The sequence below is a fragment of the Carassius gibelio genome, chromosome A5 (assembly GCF_023724105.1).
Source record: "Carassius gibelio isolate Cgi1373 ecotype wild population from Czech Republic chromosome A5, carGib1.2-hapl.c, whole genome shotgun sequence".
Lineage (NCBI taxonomy): Eukaryota > Metazoa > Chordata > Actinopteri > Cypriniformes > Cyprinidae > Carassius > Carassius gibelio.
Window position 1 is genome coordinate 35559787 of NC_068375.1, and position 17118 is coordinate 35576904.

Consider the following 17118-nt stretch of genomic DNA (forward strand, 5'->3'; position numbering starts at 1 on the left):
CCTTCCTGTTTAATGGAGTTGAATGATGAATATTTTGAAACGTAGTCATTTGAAAACTGAGTCACTGATGCAGCTTTGCAATGTGCAGAGAAATTACAATATTTTTATTCACTCAACCTCATGTCATTCCAAACCTGTATGAGTTTCTTTCTTTTGCAAAACACAATCAAAAACTGTTCTTTTTCAGAAACGTTGCTATTTTGCAAGTCTTTTGAAGTGAGTATGATACCTTAAATAATTTTACACTGATAATCCTTGACGATAGTGTGCTTTGAAATTCTTTGAGTCTCCTTTGTGTTTCCAGTTAAAGTCATAAAGTCATTAGAACTAGGAAAAACATGAGCATGAGTAAATGATGACAGAAGTATAATTTCCACCCCCCAAAAACGTATTTGCTGAAAATGTATTCACCCCATGCCATCTAAGATGTATATTAGTTTGTGTCTTCGTCTGAACAGATTTGGAGAAATTTAGCATTGCATCACTTGCTCACCAATGGAACCTCTGCAGTGAATGGGTGCCATCAGAATGAGAGTCCAAACAGCTGATAAAAACATCACAGTAATCCACACCACTCCAGACTATTTATGTCTTGTGAAGTAAAAAGATACCTGTTTAAAGTAAATAAATCCACTGTTAAGACATTTTTAATTTCAAACTATTACTTCCGATTAAAATGATTCCATAATTCATAATGTTGCGTTCTCCAGTGAAAATGTTATCTCGTTTGAATCAGGAGAGAAATTAAGGGACAGCTTAATGATGGATTTATTTCTTACAAACATGCAGCTTTCCACTTCACAAGATGTTAATTGATGGACTGGAGTGGTGTTGGTTACTTGTGGATTATTATAATGTTATCAACAGCTGTTTGATTCTCATTTTGACGGCACCCATTCACTGCAGAGGAACCATTGTAGAGCAAGTGATGTAAAGCTAGATTTTTATAAATCTGTTCGGATGATAAAGCGAAATCGTTTACATTTTGGATGACCTGAGGGTGAGTACATTTTCAGCAATTTTCAACTTTTGGGTGAATTATTCCTTAATAAATTCTAAAAAGCGATATATTTTTTAAATTGCATCGTTGAAAACATGCCACACTGGATAATTTTTAGGCACATGCTTGACTTTCATTATTTCATTATTATTTTTATAGAAACTGCTATTTTTATGAGCGGGTACAACTTTTTGATATACTGTGACAAGTGTGCGCTATCAGTCTGGAAGGGCTTTGGTCTAATCACAGCCCTTGCAATAGTGGGTTGGAACAGTTGTGCAGTTGCCTAGCAACAGACAGAGGTGGGTTTCCCAAAAGCTTTGTTGCACAATGAACATTGTTGAGTCCACTATAGAGCCTTGGTAGCTTCTCAAATTCCCCACATTTTACACATCGTGTTTTTTATAAGCTGAGTTGAGAGGTGTTTGTGACAGAGAGGCCTGATTCTCTTTTCCAAACAACTCCTACATAGCATCACATATTCATTATGCAATGACATAAGGGTACACTTCTCATTTCTCAAAAAAAGTTGAAGGCTAAAGTTTAGAGCAAATCAGTCAGTCTAAAAGAATGCTGATACACTTCTTTAAAATTTGAGCATGCCTATTATTAATATATTGGCTGTTTATTAGTACTTATAAGCACATATGCTGCATGAACATATTCTTCAACCCTAATCCTACCTAATACCTACATTTAACAATTACTGTAGCTTACTAACTATTAATAAACAACAAATTATGAGTTAATTGACACAGAATTTGTAGTTAATGGTGTGTTAATAGTGATAATTGGACCTTAAAATAAAGTGTAACCATAATTTGGGAAGTCACGTAAATGTCACGTAAATGTTTTCTGTTTGTGATGAATATTTGCAATCACATGTTTTTCTGAGTCACTGTATGATGGAGGTCCCTTAAAAAGTATCAAGTCCTTTGCATAGCAGTAATTGCCTGTCTGTCATTCAGAATATATTCAGACTGTTGTGGCCTGTTGTCTATTTCTGAAGTCCAGAAGAAACTATTAGACATTTTTTATTTATTAAATTGAAGAGTTTAATGTTTCAAAACATTTAAACATACTGCACAATTTTTCTTAAATTTTTATTACCATTTACATTTAATTGTTTAGTATTTTGTTTTTTTATTATGATTATTAAAACTTTAGTATATTTAGTATATTAAAACTTGAATTAATCAAACGCTGTATAGTTGGTTCAAAGACAAGACATCTCTCGTTTTGGTGTCCACATCAAATTAGTTCACGAAAATTTTATATACATAAAAAAGCTAATTAGCATATCAAAAGTGTCTGCTTTAATGTTTCAAATAACTTTTGTGGAAATAAAAGGTCTAAATACGGGTTAAATAATGTTCCATTGTGTAATGTCCTGAATGTGCCTCACAAGTTCTTTTGTTATTTGAACTGTTACAGTATGACATTTTAGTGGATGCCTTCTGTAAATCATGGTAAAAATCTATGAGAATCATTATTTTTGCTCAGAAAAAAATAAGACAGATTTTAATGTACAAATAAAATTTAAGATGTATTAAAATTGTATTGTTTTGATGCTTGAAAACCCCTTTTTCATCTTTAACCCAGTTACTGGTTGTTCAAAGTAGTTAACGTTTGTTTGTTTGTTTGTTTAGTATTGTTGAAATATGCTTAAGGCCTATTATTGGATTGCATCTGTGAAACATCTAAAAGCCATTAAAAATCTATTTAAACACATCTTTTATTTTTTTATGTATTTCTGATCAAAACTATCTCATAATTTGACAATTAAATTGCATTGTTTTATTTTCTTAAAAATGACTAAAATAACCATTATTGGAACTAATTTCTACCTGTCGTTGTTATTGTGTTTCATACACTTATGATCTATTTGTTGAGCTTCTTGAATTAGTGAAGTGGAGTGTACTCTAGTATGGTGTCCCATACTGGGAATTTACAATCCCTGCCTGTACAGAGACTCAATCCCTTGACTTCTGTTACAAGTCTGACTCTCAAACCATTAGGCCACGACTGCCCAGTGCTTAATGAGCATGTTAATAATCATTATAATCAAATGCTAATGACTCAATATTCAGTTTGTCTTTTCTATCTTCTGGTTGATAGGGCATCCTAGAACCATGTTATTTTTCTTTAAAACATTTTTTTTTTTCGGCCTCCAAATTTGTTGCTTGCAGCTAAATTGTTTTCCTTTGAAATGAGCAAATTAGAGCCCAGGCTTTGCTTCCGTTTGAAATCTGCTGACTTCCACCGTAATGCAGAGTAAAGTTGCTTTCACCATATGTTGCTGTTGGCTTATTTGGACTGCAGTACCATCATTTCTTGTACTTTTCTCATATTTCCTCCCTCATTCCCTTCACTCAGGGGAGCGATAGATTTAATATGCTGTTTTTGTTTGGACCCCATGTCCAAATAGCCATTTATCAAACCTACAGCAAAGTGAGCAAAGCACAGTAGCGAATACTCCTGTTCAAATTCCGTATTGAATATATTATTTGGATTTATAGTAATATCTTGCAGCCAGAGTGGCTCATATTTCATAATTATGAATATGGCATCATGGTGTGACAAGTGGAAAATTGCAAATGACTTAATGATGATGTATAACGCATATACGGTGAAACAAGTTGGCTCAACCAAGCGTATATATTGCAGCATTTTAACGCCTTTAAACAAGCCTGTTCGAATTCAATAGAAATCATCCTCTTCTTTTGTTTTAAATCAATCAAGTCAAGAAGGACTGCACTCTGCTGAAGTTGAAAGTGAATTATTGTGTGAAAAATCAATATACTGCAATCATCCATTTTCTTTGAGCCGCTTGAGTGTGATGATTTTAATATATGTCTCTTATAACAAAGTTGTAGAGTAATAGTTATAATATTGGACATATAAAGCACCGTCTTACAGATCTGTGTGTTGCTGTCTTCCTCAGAAATCCGGGAAGCATTTAAGGTGTTTGATCGAGATGGAAATGGCTTCATCTCAAAGCAGGAGCTCGGCATGGCCATGCGTTCTCTAGGGTACATGCCCAATGAGGTCGAGCTGGAGGTCATCATTCAAAGACTCGACATGGATGGTGAGGAGTCACATACACAAAACTTTGAATGGGGTACCATGCTGAAAAGACCAGAATAGCTAAAAAAAAATATATATATATTTCACATATTTTATTAAATCATTCCCCACTAGAGCTCTGCCTTTCATCCCAAGCCCTGATTGGCCCCAACTTTTTATACCACCTTGGGCCAGGTTTCGGGCCAATTTTCACGTCAGAGTTCAGACGCATGCTGGGCCTCGGGCCTGTTGTAGGCTTCTCCTTATTTTATATTTTAGACATACATCAATTAGTGATGAAAAAACTGCTGCGCGGGTCGAAAAAGCACGAGACCGTGCTGCTGCATCTGTCAAGAGCGGCTCTGTGTGTAGTGTCCTGCCAGCAGCAGCATGTATGGTGCATGCCATCAGTGCAGCTGAACAGTTATGCATTCAAATGCATGCAATAGCCTTAAGCTGGCCGCAAAGCATCAGCAAAAGTAATTACCATAAATGTGTCAGGGGAAAAGAGGAAGGAGATATTTTAAATATTTACTAATAAACAGTGTATTCTGAGTTGGTGTTGCAAGGATGAAGTTGCGAACCTGACTCGCCACCTCTTCATTAGACTCGCCTTTAGTGAGAAGTGCATGTTTATGGATTATGGTTATAATGAAAGAGATTTATTTTTTATTTGTTTTATTTCATTAAGTGGTAATTTATAGCTTTCTATAGATATATTTATCATGGCTGTGAGGCATGTATTCGCTGAGTTTCGTTTCATTTTTGTGACACGCTCCTGTTCAAGAAGAGACGGCAGAAAGCACATCATGTTTGCTTTCTTTATTTTATAAAAGCACAACGTTTTGCTGATATTGTGAGTACACACAAATAAAAGTAGACCCTTTACAGTTACTAATGATGTATTACTCTTACCTTTATGAAGCTGTGCTTCAGCTTGCACTCTCCACACAAAATATTGGATATAGTTCATATTTATCTAGGTTTAACCATTTTAAACATTGTTATATACTTGAACTATTTTATATCAATAGATTTTATTTTAAGTCGTGATGATTTGAGAAGGCCGCTTGGTCTTTACTATAAAAAACAATAACTGCTCCAAACATTTTTTCTAAATTAACTTAATCAAAAATGAAATATAGTCACTTTGCCATTACATACAAAACTGAACTATTTTAATAGCTGGAACAGTAGTATAAGCTGTTTTGGGAGAAGGGGGAAAAACACTGGCTCGGGTTGGACTCGGGTCGGTAATTCTGATAAGCTGTTGGACACAGGCCGGATTAGGGTCGGAGCATCTTGGGCCAGGGCTGGGCTAGGGCCTAAACTTGAGGCCCGTACAGGACTCTATTCCCCACCATTGACAGAATTTTCCAGCTTTCATTGTTTTCACTGTTATACACTAGGAGGTGCTATTATGTATATTCTGAAAGAATACTGAATGACTGGATCAAAAAACGGCAGAGAAAAAGCAGAAACATGTGGTTAGTGTGTAAGCAGATGTAAAATAATGAATCATCAACACATTAAACAGCATATAAGATCCAAACAACGCATTTCAGAAAGGCAGGACATAGAGGAGAAACAATAGTGTACAGTATGTGGACAATAATTAGTTTTTTGAACCTTAAACAGTATAAACACATTTCATTGCAACAAATACACAAAATAATGTTCTTTTAGAAACATCATATGACCCCTTTAATGAAAAACAACATTATAAATCAAATAACCAAAGACTAAATTACTTCAGTGAAAAACAGTCAAATCGAATTTCTGGGAATGACAATTTGTGATTTTTCAACATTAATTGTAAGATGACTTTCAAAAACTAAATTTAACAGTATTTTACTGTAAAACATAATATTAAAGTTTATAAAATATATAAAGTGAGATAACTTACAGCATTAAGCAATTACAGGTTTTTACTCTAGCATGTCTACACTTTTTAAATGTTTGTTTTATAGTAATAGATGGTTCATGCAAAATGTTAATATTTAGTGAATATGTGCTCATTTGCTTTTGTCATCCCAAACTTGTATTCTGAGGAACAGAAAAGAAGAGATGACTCCGAGTTTTTATTTCAAACTATTGTCTTTTGTGTTCTGCGGAAGATAAAAGCTTGAAACAACATAAGGGTGAGCTAATTTTTACATTTTCAGTTTTAGGGTGAATTATCCCTTTAAGGAAGCCCACCAGACACCAATCAGATGCATTTAGTGGTGCTGTAGGAATACCAAGTGCAATTGACAGATATTCAGTAATACCATTTATTGCTCCAAACTATCATATTCTTCACAATGCATGGAGACATAGGGATTATGCATTTGCTAATAATGAGAACACTGTTCACAGTAGGCGTTTTGAAGTTTGACAGTAATTGTCTTGAAATGAATCGAAGGCAAAAGCTTTGCTTTGATGGCTGTAGTGGCGGTGTTTTAAAGAACATCTCAGAGATGGTCTTCAGCTCGATTAATTAAACCACATAATAATCATTATCATTAGTTCTCATAATAATTGTAAATTATATTATTAATAATTATTAATCAAATTCTGTTGTTTAGAGTATAGAGTATATGTTTCTACATATACATATCTACATATACTCTATTTCCAGGATTCCCAAACTTTTTTCTCTGTCAAACCCCTTTGACCTAAAGTACAGTGTTTACTTAATACACTTTAGAAAGTGTTTCATTTAGCTCTTTTTTGTTTTGTTTTTGTTTTAAATTGTTTATTCATTGTGCTTTTTTATTTTTACGATTACATTTATTATTAGCTATTCACAAACTTTCTTTAATAGCTTTCGATAACATGTTTATGGATAATTCATATTATTAAAAGACTTTGCAAGGATATCATTTATTTTCATCCCATTTAAATTCTTTATTAAATTAAATAACACATCACATTGGAACCTCGATGCAAATGTGATTTATTTTCAGTGCAGGCATTCTGAGTTTAGTTCTTCATAGCAAGATTCTGTGACTTAGAATGCATCTGATACTTCACGCTCTGTTTTTTAGGAGACGGCCAGGTGGATTTTGAGGAATTCGTTACTCTCCTGGGGCCCAAACTTTCGGCTGCTGGGATGCCTGACAAGTTCAACGGAACCAATTTTGACTCTGTGTTCTGGAAGGTGATTATTAGCCACTCCGGTCTTATTCCAAGTGACAACAGGCACAAAGTCTGCTGCTTCCGTCTGTCCCTGTCACACAAAGATACCAGATTAGATACACTTTCAATGCTCTCTATGAAATCCAACAAACAGACATGAATCACCTTATGGGAATTGATTCATATAAAGGGCTTCTTATCCTTTAAACATGAGCCAAATTTGCATATCTGAATACATTTCAGTACAGATATATTGCTATGTAGCTTTAAGCAAGATTTATTAATAGATTTCACAACAGTCCCTTCCGCTGCATGTCTCTGAGTGAGAAGAGCAGAATATAATTTGTACGGGCCATATGGTGGTTCCCCCAAAGGGTTTGCTTCTCTAATCACAGCTCGCTGCTGGTGCATTTTGTAGCAGCGCGTTTGACCCTAAATAGCTACGGGGGTCTCCCTCTTAAACGTCTCTCTGTGTGATTATGAGTTCAGAGCTATGAATATATGTGCACTGAAATCTAAATCAAACTCATCTACTTTTTTTGCGAAACATTCCTGGTCAGAAATTCATCAGTGCATGTTATTTCAAAGGACAGATGCTTGTCTTTGGAATCAAAATGCATGAAAAACAAAACAACTTTCTGGAAGGATGACTTCTCGTCTGTCCTTAAGTCCATAATTTGACTTTCAATAAAGTTTGATCAAGTTGCATGAATGCATAAAATGTAGTTTGAGCAACTGAATGGAGCTCAAGCATAGTTCAGGCAGACACGGCGTGACAGCCAGTTACCAGCCGACAATCAACTGATCGTAACTCCTCCCACTATCAATTAACAAGATGTATAAATACATCCAATCTCACAGACATGTGCTTATCCATCCTCCGTCCCCAGTGGACAGCTCAGAATCTGAACCTTTCAGAGTGAAACCTGCCACCAAAGAAATGTTCAGGACCTTTACAATAATCTTAATCCAACGAAGTGGTCCTGACTGAACTGATAAAAATGTATACCTTAAATGCTTTGGATGAGAGCATGTACTGAATGAATACATGTAATGCATTTAGACTAATTAAACATTATATAGAATTTCAAAATGAAATCCTACTGTTTTGTCTCTGTTTTTAGTGTGATATGCAGAAGCTGACTGTGGAAGAGCTGAAGAGACTCTTATATGACACCTTCTGTGACCACCTCACTATGAAGGACATTGAGAATATCATCATGACAGAGGAGAATCACATCGAAAATCCTGAGGACTGCCAGGTTGACATTGACAGTAAGAATGTTTTTTTCTTAATGCACAACTCTGGCTGAAATAAAAGTTGACTTATTATTACTTTGCAGTGAAAATTATCATTTTCATCACCAGTTTGGTGCATGAAGACCCACCCAAAATATTAATATCTTGATCTATGCATACACTACCAATCAATTGTTTGGAGTCAGTTTTATTTATTTATTTTTTAATAAATAATTGTATTCAGCAAGGATGCATTCACGAGTTCAAACTTACATATAATTAGCTGAAGTATTATAATGCATATTTGGCGTGCTGTCCGGGGAATGGGGAAATTTCACTATGGTGCTTAAGGCATGCTTCTCAATAGGTTTTTGAAAGGAGATGTGGCTTCTTGCAATCCTACATATATATATATATATGATATATAAACTTTTTTGGCGAAGCATCCAGTAATGTATACTATCTTTCAAACACATTTTGGTCACAATGTCCCACATTTTTCATTTAATTTCAGTTAATCACCTCCAAACCTTGTCCAAACACTTTATTCCTCCTGATCTTCTGATTCATTTCTCTCTGCTTCTCCAGCGGAGAGTCCAACCCAGCAGGTGAAGCAAACATGCGTACGGAAGAGTCTGATCTGCGCCTTCGCAATTGCTTTCATCATCAGTGTCATGCTTATTGCAGCCAATCAGGTGCTTCGCAGTGGCATGAAGTAATGGAATGGACCGATCACAACGTTGTTTCAATTCAATATAACAAATGACAGTGACAAAAATGGCAAAAAAAAAAAAAAAACATTCCATACACAAACTGGAGCAGCTTAAAAGTTCATTTTATTTAGATGAAATCCAAATGTGGTGACACAAATATTTTTGAGACGAGCTACGGCTTCCACAGGACAGAATTTTTAATATTTGACAGCAAACGTAATGCACACAGATTTAACGCACACATACTGTGTTTTACCCAAAAAGGTATGATAAAAAGTACATGAAAAGAGAGGAAGAAGAAGTTTATATTGTAACGGACTCTAACGGAAAGTTTCCCCTTCAACCGCTCTCAATATGTTTTGGGTGAGTTTAGCCGCATGGATATCTACAACCGAGGATCCTACTCTTCAATGCATGACGATGCATGGATTTACAATAGCCTGGATGTACCAGTAGAGCTCAGCTGTGCATTCATCTATATATAAGACCCCAAAACAAATTTTCCAAAGAAAGACCCGTCTCACAAATATAAAGAGTTGGATATGCAGAAGAGACCGATTGTGACATCTTTTACATCCAGTATACTGACCCCCTTGCATGAGAATAAGGGCTGTTTAGGGCATGCTCATGTCATGCAATGTTAGTCTTGTGTTTGTCCAGTAACTATTGTTGGTTTTTACCAATTGCACATGCCTGAAATGATTGTTGTAGTACTCCTTATGGCCAAAAGGGGGAACATCCTAAAACATCCTAAAAGTGATACTATACCACTAGTGACATACCTGTACAGTATTAAAGGAATAGATCACCCAAAAATGAAAATCACCTTCACGCCATCCAAGAATTTAACATTACGTCATTTGTTCACTTATGGATCCTCTGCAGTGAATGGCTGCCGTCAAAATAAGAGTCCATACTGTTGATAAAAACATCACAATAATCCACAAGAAATCAATACGACCCCAGTCTATCAATAAGTGTCTTGTGAAGTGAAAAGCTGTTTTTAACTTCAAACCATTGCATCCGACTGAAATACAAGTCTCTAACCCATATTATTTTCTCCACAAAAAAAAGTAATCTTATCTGAATCAGGAGAGAAATATGCATGGATCAAGCACAGTTTATAAGTGGGAAAAAAAAGTCCCAAAAATTTTCAAAACAGAAATGTTGGTGGATTTTCATTTGAGAGGACAACAGATGATGGATTTTTTCCCTAGAAAATGCATTATTAAAAATTAGGACTTTATGAAATATTTTGTCCAGTTTTAAAGTAAATGTCCTTCACGTCTTCACAAGACATTATTTGATGGACTGGAGTGGTGTGGATTACGCACTTTGTTTTTGGGCTAACTATTCCTTTAGTGTTTTACTGTTGACCTGAAATACACTGTACATTTACAGGCTTACTGTTGCATGGCAGTGCAAATATGTGCACTGTAGTTATCACATAGAGTTGATAATTAGAAGCTTTTGGATTGAAATGACATGACTGGCATGAAATAATACCAAATTATTACATCAAGACACATTAAAAAAGGAGTATTTGATTTCTGACATATCAGGAAATTATTTAATGGTTGTTTTTGAACCAAATCGATGTCCATTTAAGCTTATTGCTGAGTCTAAATGGACGACCATGATGTCTTTATTTGTTCACAATGTAAGTAATATGTATATTAATATAACCTGAAAGCAAACACTGTGGTATTTCAGTGTTTCACTTCTATTTCAAAATATAAGGTTCATATGTCCATATGAATGTTAAATTTGTGACACCGTTCAGTGTTTTCCTGGGAAATATAGCAGTTTATGTCCAGGTCAACTTGATGATAGCAAAGCGCGGTATTCTAAGGTGTGAATAATGTTTCAGATATGAATGTCAGGTTTTGAATATGTATCAGCTGTAAGTGTGTCATTCTGTTGAAGGGCATTTTCCAGGGTATAACATTAGTTTCCAACTCTGCCCAGGGCCTGAATTGATTTAGCTGTTAGTTACAGCACCATGAAACTCTTATATTTGGATGTGCAGGTATAAATGAAATATGCAGCGGATGGAAACACCCGTCTCAGCGCACACACAAGCACTACAATCGAGTGATAGTCAAAGAGGAGTCACAGGACAACAATGTACAGGTTTCCCCCATTGTACAGGCATGATTCTTTATTCATTATTAGAAATGGGAAAGCTAATTATGTTTCTGAGCCGCAGACAAAATATTATCACTTGAAATAGCAAATTATCCTAAACCAGAAACTAGCTATTATTAAAAACTCATTCAGAATTTAAAAACCTGATGAGAAAATTGTATTAAATCATTACCAGATTGGCTGGTAACCCCATCTGCCCCAGATTTAAATCACATCCAACAATTAATTATTCACAATAGCTGCTTATTGATAAAAGACAAATACAAGAAAAACAGAGCACTGTTGAATGCTTAGATTTAGGTGTATCACACTGTATAAGTGGCAACTTTCATTAAGGATCTATTTCTATTCGCTCTATCTATATAAAAATGGTTTTATCTAAAATTTTATCACTTTTCTTCAATCTAAAACCAGTTAGTTTAAAATGTTGACCATGAATAAATAACAGTTAATGTAAGATTTAAGATTTAACAAATTACATTTTCACCATGAATAAAATCATTTAATTTAAGGTTTAAAAATGTTTAATATATTATTAAATTAAAAATTTGACCTTGAATAAAACCAGTTCACTTAAGGTTTTAAACCATTTTTTTTATTAAATTAAATAATATGTTTTTTACATAAATAAAGTCAGTATATTTAAGGTTTAAATTACTTTATTTTAATATTATTATTATTTTTTAAATTTTCTGACATTAATAAAACCAATCCATTTAAGGTGTTACCACATGAAGCTAAATTTTCAGGTGACCTGACAATTTTCGCCGTGAAGTAAAGACTTATCTTTTGAATACACTGGCAAAAGACACAAGACAAATGAAGTGCAAAGTGATGCCTTCTTGATGTTGCCTTGACTAAAAGCTTCATCTTAAGCTTCATTACGCTCGTTACTGGGGGACACCTGTATATTTATCTTATGTTCCATTTTTAATTGGAACTTAAACATTCAAAATGTATGGTTAACTATAATGTACATTAAATATTAAACAATATATCACGGTATATATAAGTATTTCATGTGTACTCGGAATCCTGAAAAAGGGTAACTGGAAAAAAAAAATAATAATTATGAGGTTTGTTCTTTGCGTCATCAGAGGGAATATTGAGTATATATTTAAGCAATACATGAAAACAAATAGAAAATGTGGATTGAAAAACGCTAAGAACATATAACTGTGGATTTTAATGAGAATGTTGGTTTGTACAAAAAAAGTATGTTTTTGTCATTAATCAGACCAGTTTATAATCTGTAGAGCACTTTAATATCTAAAAATTTTTCTTATAGCCAGATTTTTTTTTTAATACATACATACATTTCAAGATGTTTATGTTTTTAAGACTAAACAGATACATGTAGAGCTTCATTATTTTTGTTAAAGAGATGGCAATATATGACACAGGCTTTATTACGTGAGCCACTTTTCTGTGTTTTTCTAAAGAGACGCACACAAATTCTGCTCACATTAATTTATGTAAACAATTATTTGGCCATGCTTTGGCCTGTTTCCATACTTGAGACGTCGAGCGTGTTGAATGTTGTCCTGTGACATTTCTTACTTTGCCTTATGCTGTTTTTTTAATGATCATAAAGAATATTGTTTACTTTGATGACATTTCTATAATATTCCTATCAGGTCTGAATATACTTCTGTTTGGGATTAACTATTTTTGAATATGGATAGTCAGTGTGCCATGCATATGTTTATGTGTTTATTAGTGGGACTTACACTCCCATTGTGAAGTGTGTGTTTACCGAGTGCACAAATGTATGTATCCACCTGTGACATTGTACTGTATTCCAAATGAATAAACATAATACCAAACTACAACGGAAGAAGATGCTTTAAACAATTATTGCTCTCCTACAAACTGTTTAATACGGTACAAATTATTTTCTAAACTAACATTTTACTGAACATAAACTCGAATGTCCTCCACTGGTTTTGTTGTGTCATCTTGTTTCTAATGCAGTGTGCATGTGTGTGTTTTACATATTTATAACACAGAGTCTGAAATTATTTTTTCGTTTTTACAAAACCAATGATTAATGAAGGGACAATACATTTTATTTTTTTGTTAATTTTATCAGGGTTATTGCAGGTTTTATTAAAGTAAATTGAAAACTTTTAAGACAAAGTAAATAACAATTTAAAGGAGAAGGGAACACAATATGTCAAATATGTTCTCTGAATGTTAATGTCTAGTCAGTGCACAATGAGTTTAATTAGCAACACTTTTTTCTAAATATAACCTCCAGCTGATCTCCATAATGTTTTAATTCGTTTTACCAAAAAAATAAATAAAATAATAATAATAATAATAATAAAAAAAAAAAAAAAAAAAAAAAAAAAAAAAATATATATATATATATATATATATATATATATATATATATATATATATATATATATATATATATATATATATATATATAATCATGGCTGGGGGGCTGAAATACATCTGCACCCAACCACTAAAATATAAATAATCTTTACTATAACTTCTGATTACACTGAACACTGAAAAAAAGCACAAATGTGTAAAGATTCTTAAATCAATATCTATTTACTTGAAATGTAAAGTGACATAGGATGAAAAGTCTTGTTTTATGAGAAATTGATAAAAATTATGTGAGTGTATGATTTAAAAATGCAAATTTGCCGGTGGGCTCAGAAAAATCGCCTTAATTCAAAAGTAAAGCAAGTTATCATTCCCCATTGATAGATATTTGTTCTTGTTAAACATCAACTTAATTTTATTCAGTTTTTCAGAAATGAACACATTTTGCATCTCAAGTAAATTTAGCTTGATTTAAGGATTAGTTTTTTTTTTTTTTTTTAACAAGACAAAAATATGGAGCTAAGATATTGATTTTAAGCAATGCATGCAACATTTTGCAATGCAAACAACATTTTTTTTTTTTACCATGATTTGTGTAATTTTCCTACACATTAAATTAACATAAAAAATACAAAATATTTATAACATATAAAATAATAATAATAAAACAATTTTAAATATTGGGCTAAATCATATTCTAATTATAATTGTCAGTTTATTAAAGGAATTAGATTTGTTTGTTGTAATCCTTTGACATAATCACACAATCACAGGCTGCCACATCTTACAGCAGTGACCATAACTAATCCTGATCTCAGAGCAAATCTGACATATTCATTTTTTTTCTTGTGAAAATCCCTTTATCTCTGTAAAGAACCTGCCTATTTACTGATCACAGGTTGTAGATATATGATGCTATCAGTTTCCTAATTCTAGTACACTGTGATACTTTCAATCCAAAACAAGAGTTGCAGACTCTATATCCTTTCCCTTTATGCTGTTTGATTTCTCTTTTTTTACGAGCTAACAGAGATTGATCAATTTTAGCTATAGGTGGGTAGGCTTATCATTAAAAATAAGTTTTGATATTTAGAGAGTTAAAGTACAGAACAGTTAAAGTGGGTAGTGTGTAACTTGTAAAGTGTTTTGTCTGGCTGAACTATCACAGTGATAAAGGTGTTGCTTTTTATTATGTACATATAGCATTCTGTGAAGTCACTGCAGGACATTTGAATCACAACTGAAAAAATAATAAAGAAATATTGTAGACAATTAACTAATAAATCAATTCTGAATTTATACAGTTTGTGTGTACAAGGGATTTCACACATCACACACCATATTCATATAATTTTATAGATCTCCTAACCACAATAATAATAATAATAATAATAATAATTCCTTACATTTATATAGCGCTTTTCTAGGCACTCAAAGCGCTTTACATAGACAGGGGGTATCTCCTCATCCACCACCAGTGTGCAGCATCCACCTGGATGATGCGACGGCAGCCATATTGCGCCAGAACGCCCACCACACACCAGCTTACTGGTGGAGAGGAGACAGAGTGATGAAGCCAATCAGCAGATATGGGAATTGTTAGGAGGCCATGATGGTCGGAGGCCAATGGGCGAATTTAGCCAGGATGCCGAGGTCACACCTCTACTCTTTTCGAAAGACATCCTGGGATTTTTAATGACCACAGAGAGTCAGGACCTCGGTTTAACGTCTCATCCGAAGGACCTTCAAAAAACACAGAAAAGTAACACAGAGTAACTTTGCCTCAAGAACCACTGCTGTCAATCAAATCGTTCATTAAATAATATATTAAAAACCAGCTTTTGCTAACTAGTCCTAGGGTTTTAACTATGATAAAAAATAAATAAATATATAAATAAATAAGCTTCAATATGGATCTCCAGTGGAAACAGTTGGTATGGGTCGGTGATGCGTCTCTCATTTCAGCATGTGATGAGAGAGCAACAATATCCATGGGGACAGAAATATGACATTTTTAGAAAATCAATATCAAAGGACCAACACTAATCGCTTCGCAAGATTGCCATTGACACCAATTTCTTATCATGCTGTCTTCACAATACTATGGTATTTCATGGAAGTTGTACTGGTATGGGTAATATTGCACAGAATATTCTCTGAAAAAACTAAATAAACCTTACTGCGTCCAGCGTAAAATGACTGTTGTACTATTCATATATATGTCTATCCAGGTGCTAAGGCAAATATAGGTGGAGGTTCATTTATACTATGAGTAAACCACAAGGATTTCAACCATGAGCTATTGAACCTACGTACAGTACTGTAAATAAATAACCCTGATGGAATCTGATATCATGGGTGCCTGCTATTATAACTGTAGGCTGTTAAGTGGCAGTGAAGATCCATCTTTTTCTGGTGCTTTTTCCACACACTGTAAGATTCCAGATCAGAGACGGGGGCAAACTTGTGTAGAAATGATAGCACTCCCTATTAATCCTCAACAGGGTCCCGTTTCTCTTCTCATTTCTCTCCCGCAGGATATAGAAAACACATATTTTCTTTCCAGTCACATAAATCAGTGTTATCTTGAATGGTTTGGGGGCTAAATAGTAATCAAAAGCCCCCATGATGCTCATAATCCGTCTTCTCCTTTCAAACGTTACGATCTGAGCTGCAAAACAACACAGAAAGAAATATTTAAGAATGAACAAAAGAATTGTAAGACTATAATGGGAAATTAATGGAAACATGTCTAAGTCATATTTCTATACTGTTAATTATTATTATTATTATTACTATTATTATTATTTATGTTCACAATGGCTACATTTGTTTGACCAATTCTGAAATATTACTAGCTGTTTTTATTTTATTTTTTAACATATTTTAAATTTTAATTTATTCCTGTGATGCAAAGCTGAATTTTCAGCATCATTACTCCAGTCAGTGTCACATGATCATGCTGAAATCATATATCCTGACTTGCTGCTCAAGAAATATTTATTATTATTCAATGTTGAAGCGTTTATTCTTTTTTTTTTTTCATATTTCAGACCCAGACTCTCTCATCAGCTGCTTAAATGAGAGATGCATTACATCCACTGGAGATCCATACTGAAGCTTTGGCTAATTTGTGTCTTTTTATATGTCTGTTTGAAACATTTTTGTTTGATTGTGTCTGTTTGTTTTCTCTCAGTACCAGGTGTTTCTCCACCAAAGCACCTGAGCTGCCACTTTATTTCTCCAGAATGTCAGAAACAGAAGCATCCCGAGAAATCAAATCAGAGAGCTCAGGAGGAATCTGAGAAACAAAGTACTCTCTCATATGGGGTTCGTTTACACAATTCCAATTGTTTTTTTTTTTTTTGTCTGTTTGTTTGTTTGCTTGTTTTTTTTTTTTTTTTTTTTTTGTAGCACACAGGTTTTATCTTAGTATTAAATAAAAGTTAAAAGTCAGGAGGATTTTAGTCCCTTAAAGTGTTTGCCAGA

At 33.8% G+C, this 17118-nt stretch overlaps 1 protein-coding gene across 1 annotated transcript in view; it reads left to right on the top strand.

The window, feature by feature from the left end:
* Window positions 1–13107, top strand: part of LOC128014195 (calcium-binding protein 7-like) — a 30654-nt gene extending 17547 nt beyond the window's left edge. Inside the window, exons 2-5 of the mRNA XM_052597559.1 lie at window positions 3945–4088; window positions 7096–7208; window positions 8311–8461; window positions 9014–13107. Of these exons, the coding sequence (XP_052453519.1) occupies window positions 3945–4088; window positions 7096–7208; window positions 8311–8461; window positions 9014–9144 (539 nt within the window). The 3' untranslated portion in view covers window positions 9145–13107. The remainder of the gene's footprint in view (window positions 1–3944; window positions 4089–7095; window positions 7209–8310; window positions 8462–9013) is intronic.
* The last annotated feature ends 4011 nt before the right edge of the window (window positions 13108–17118 follow it).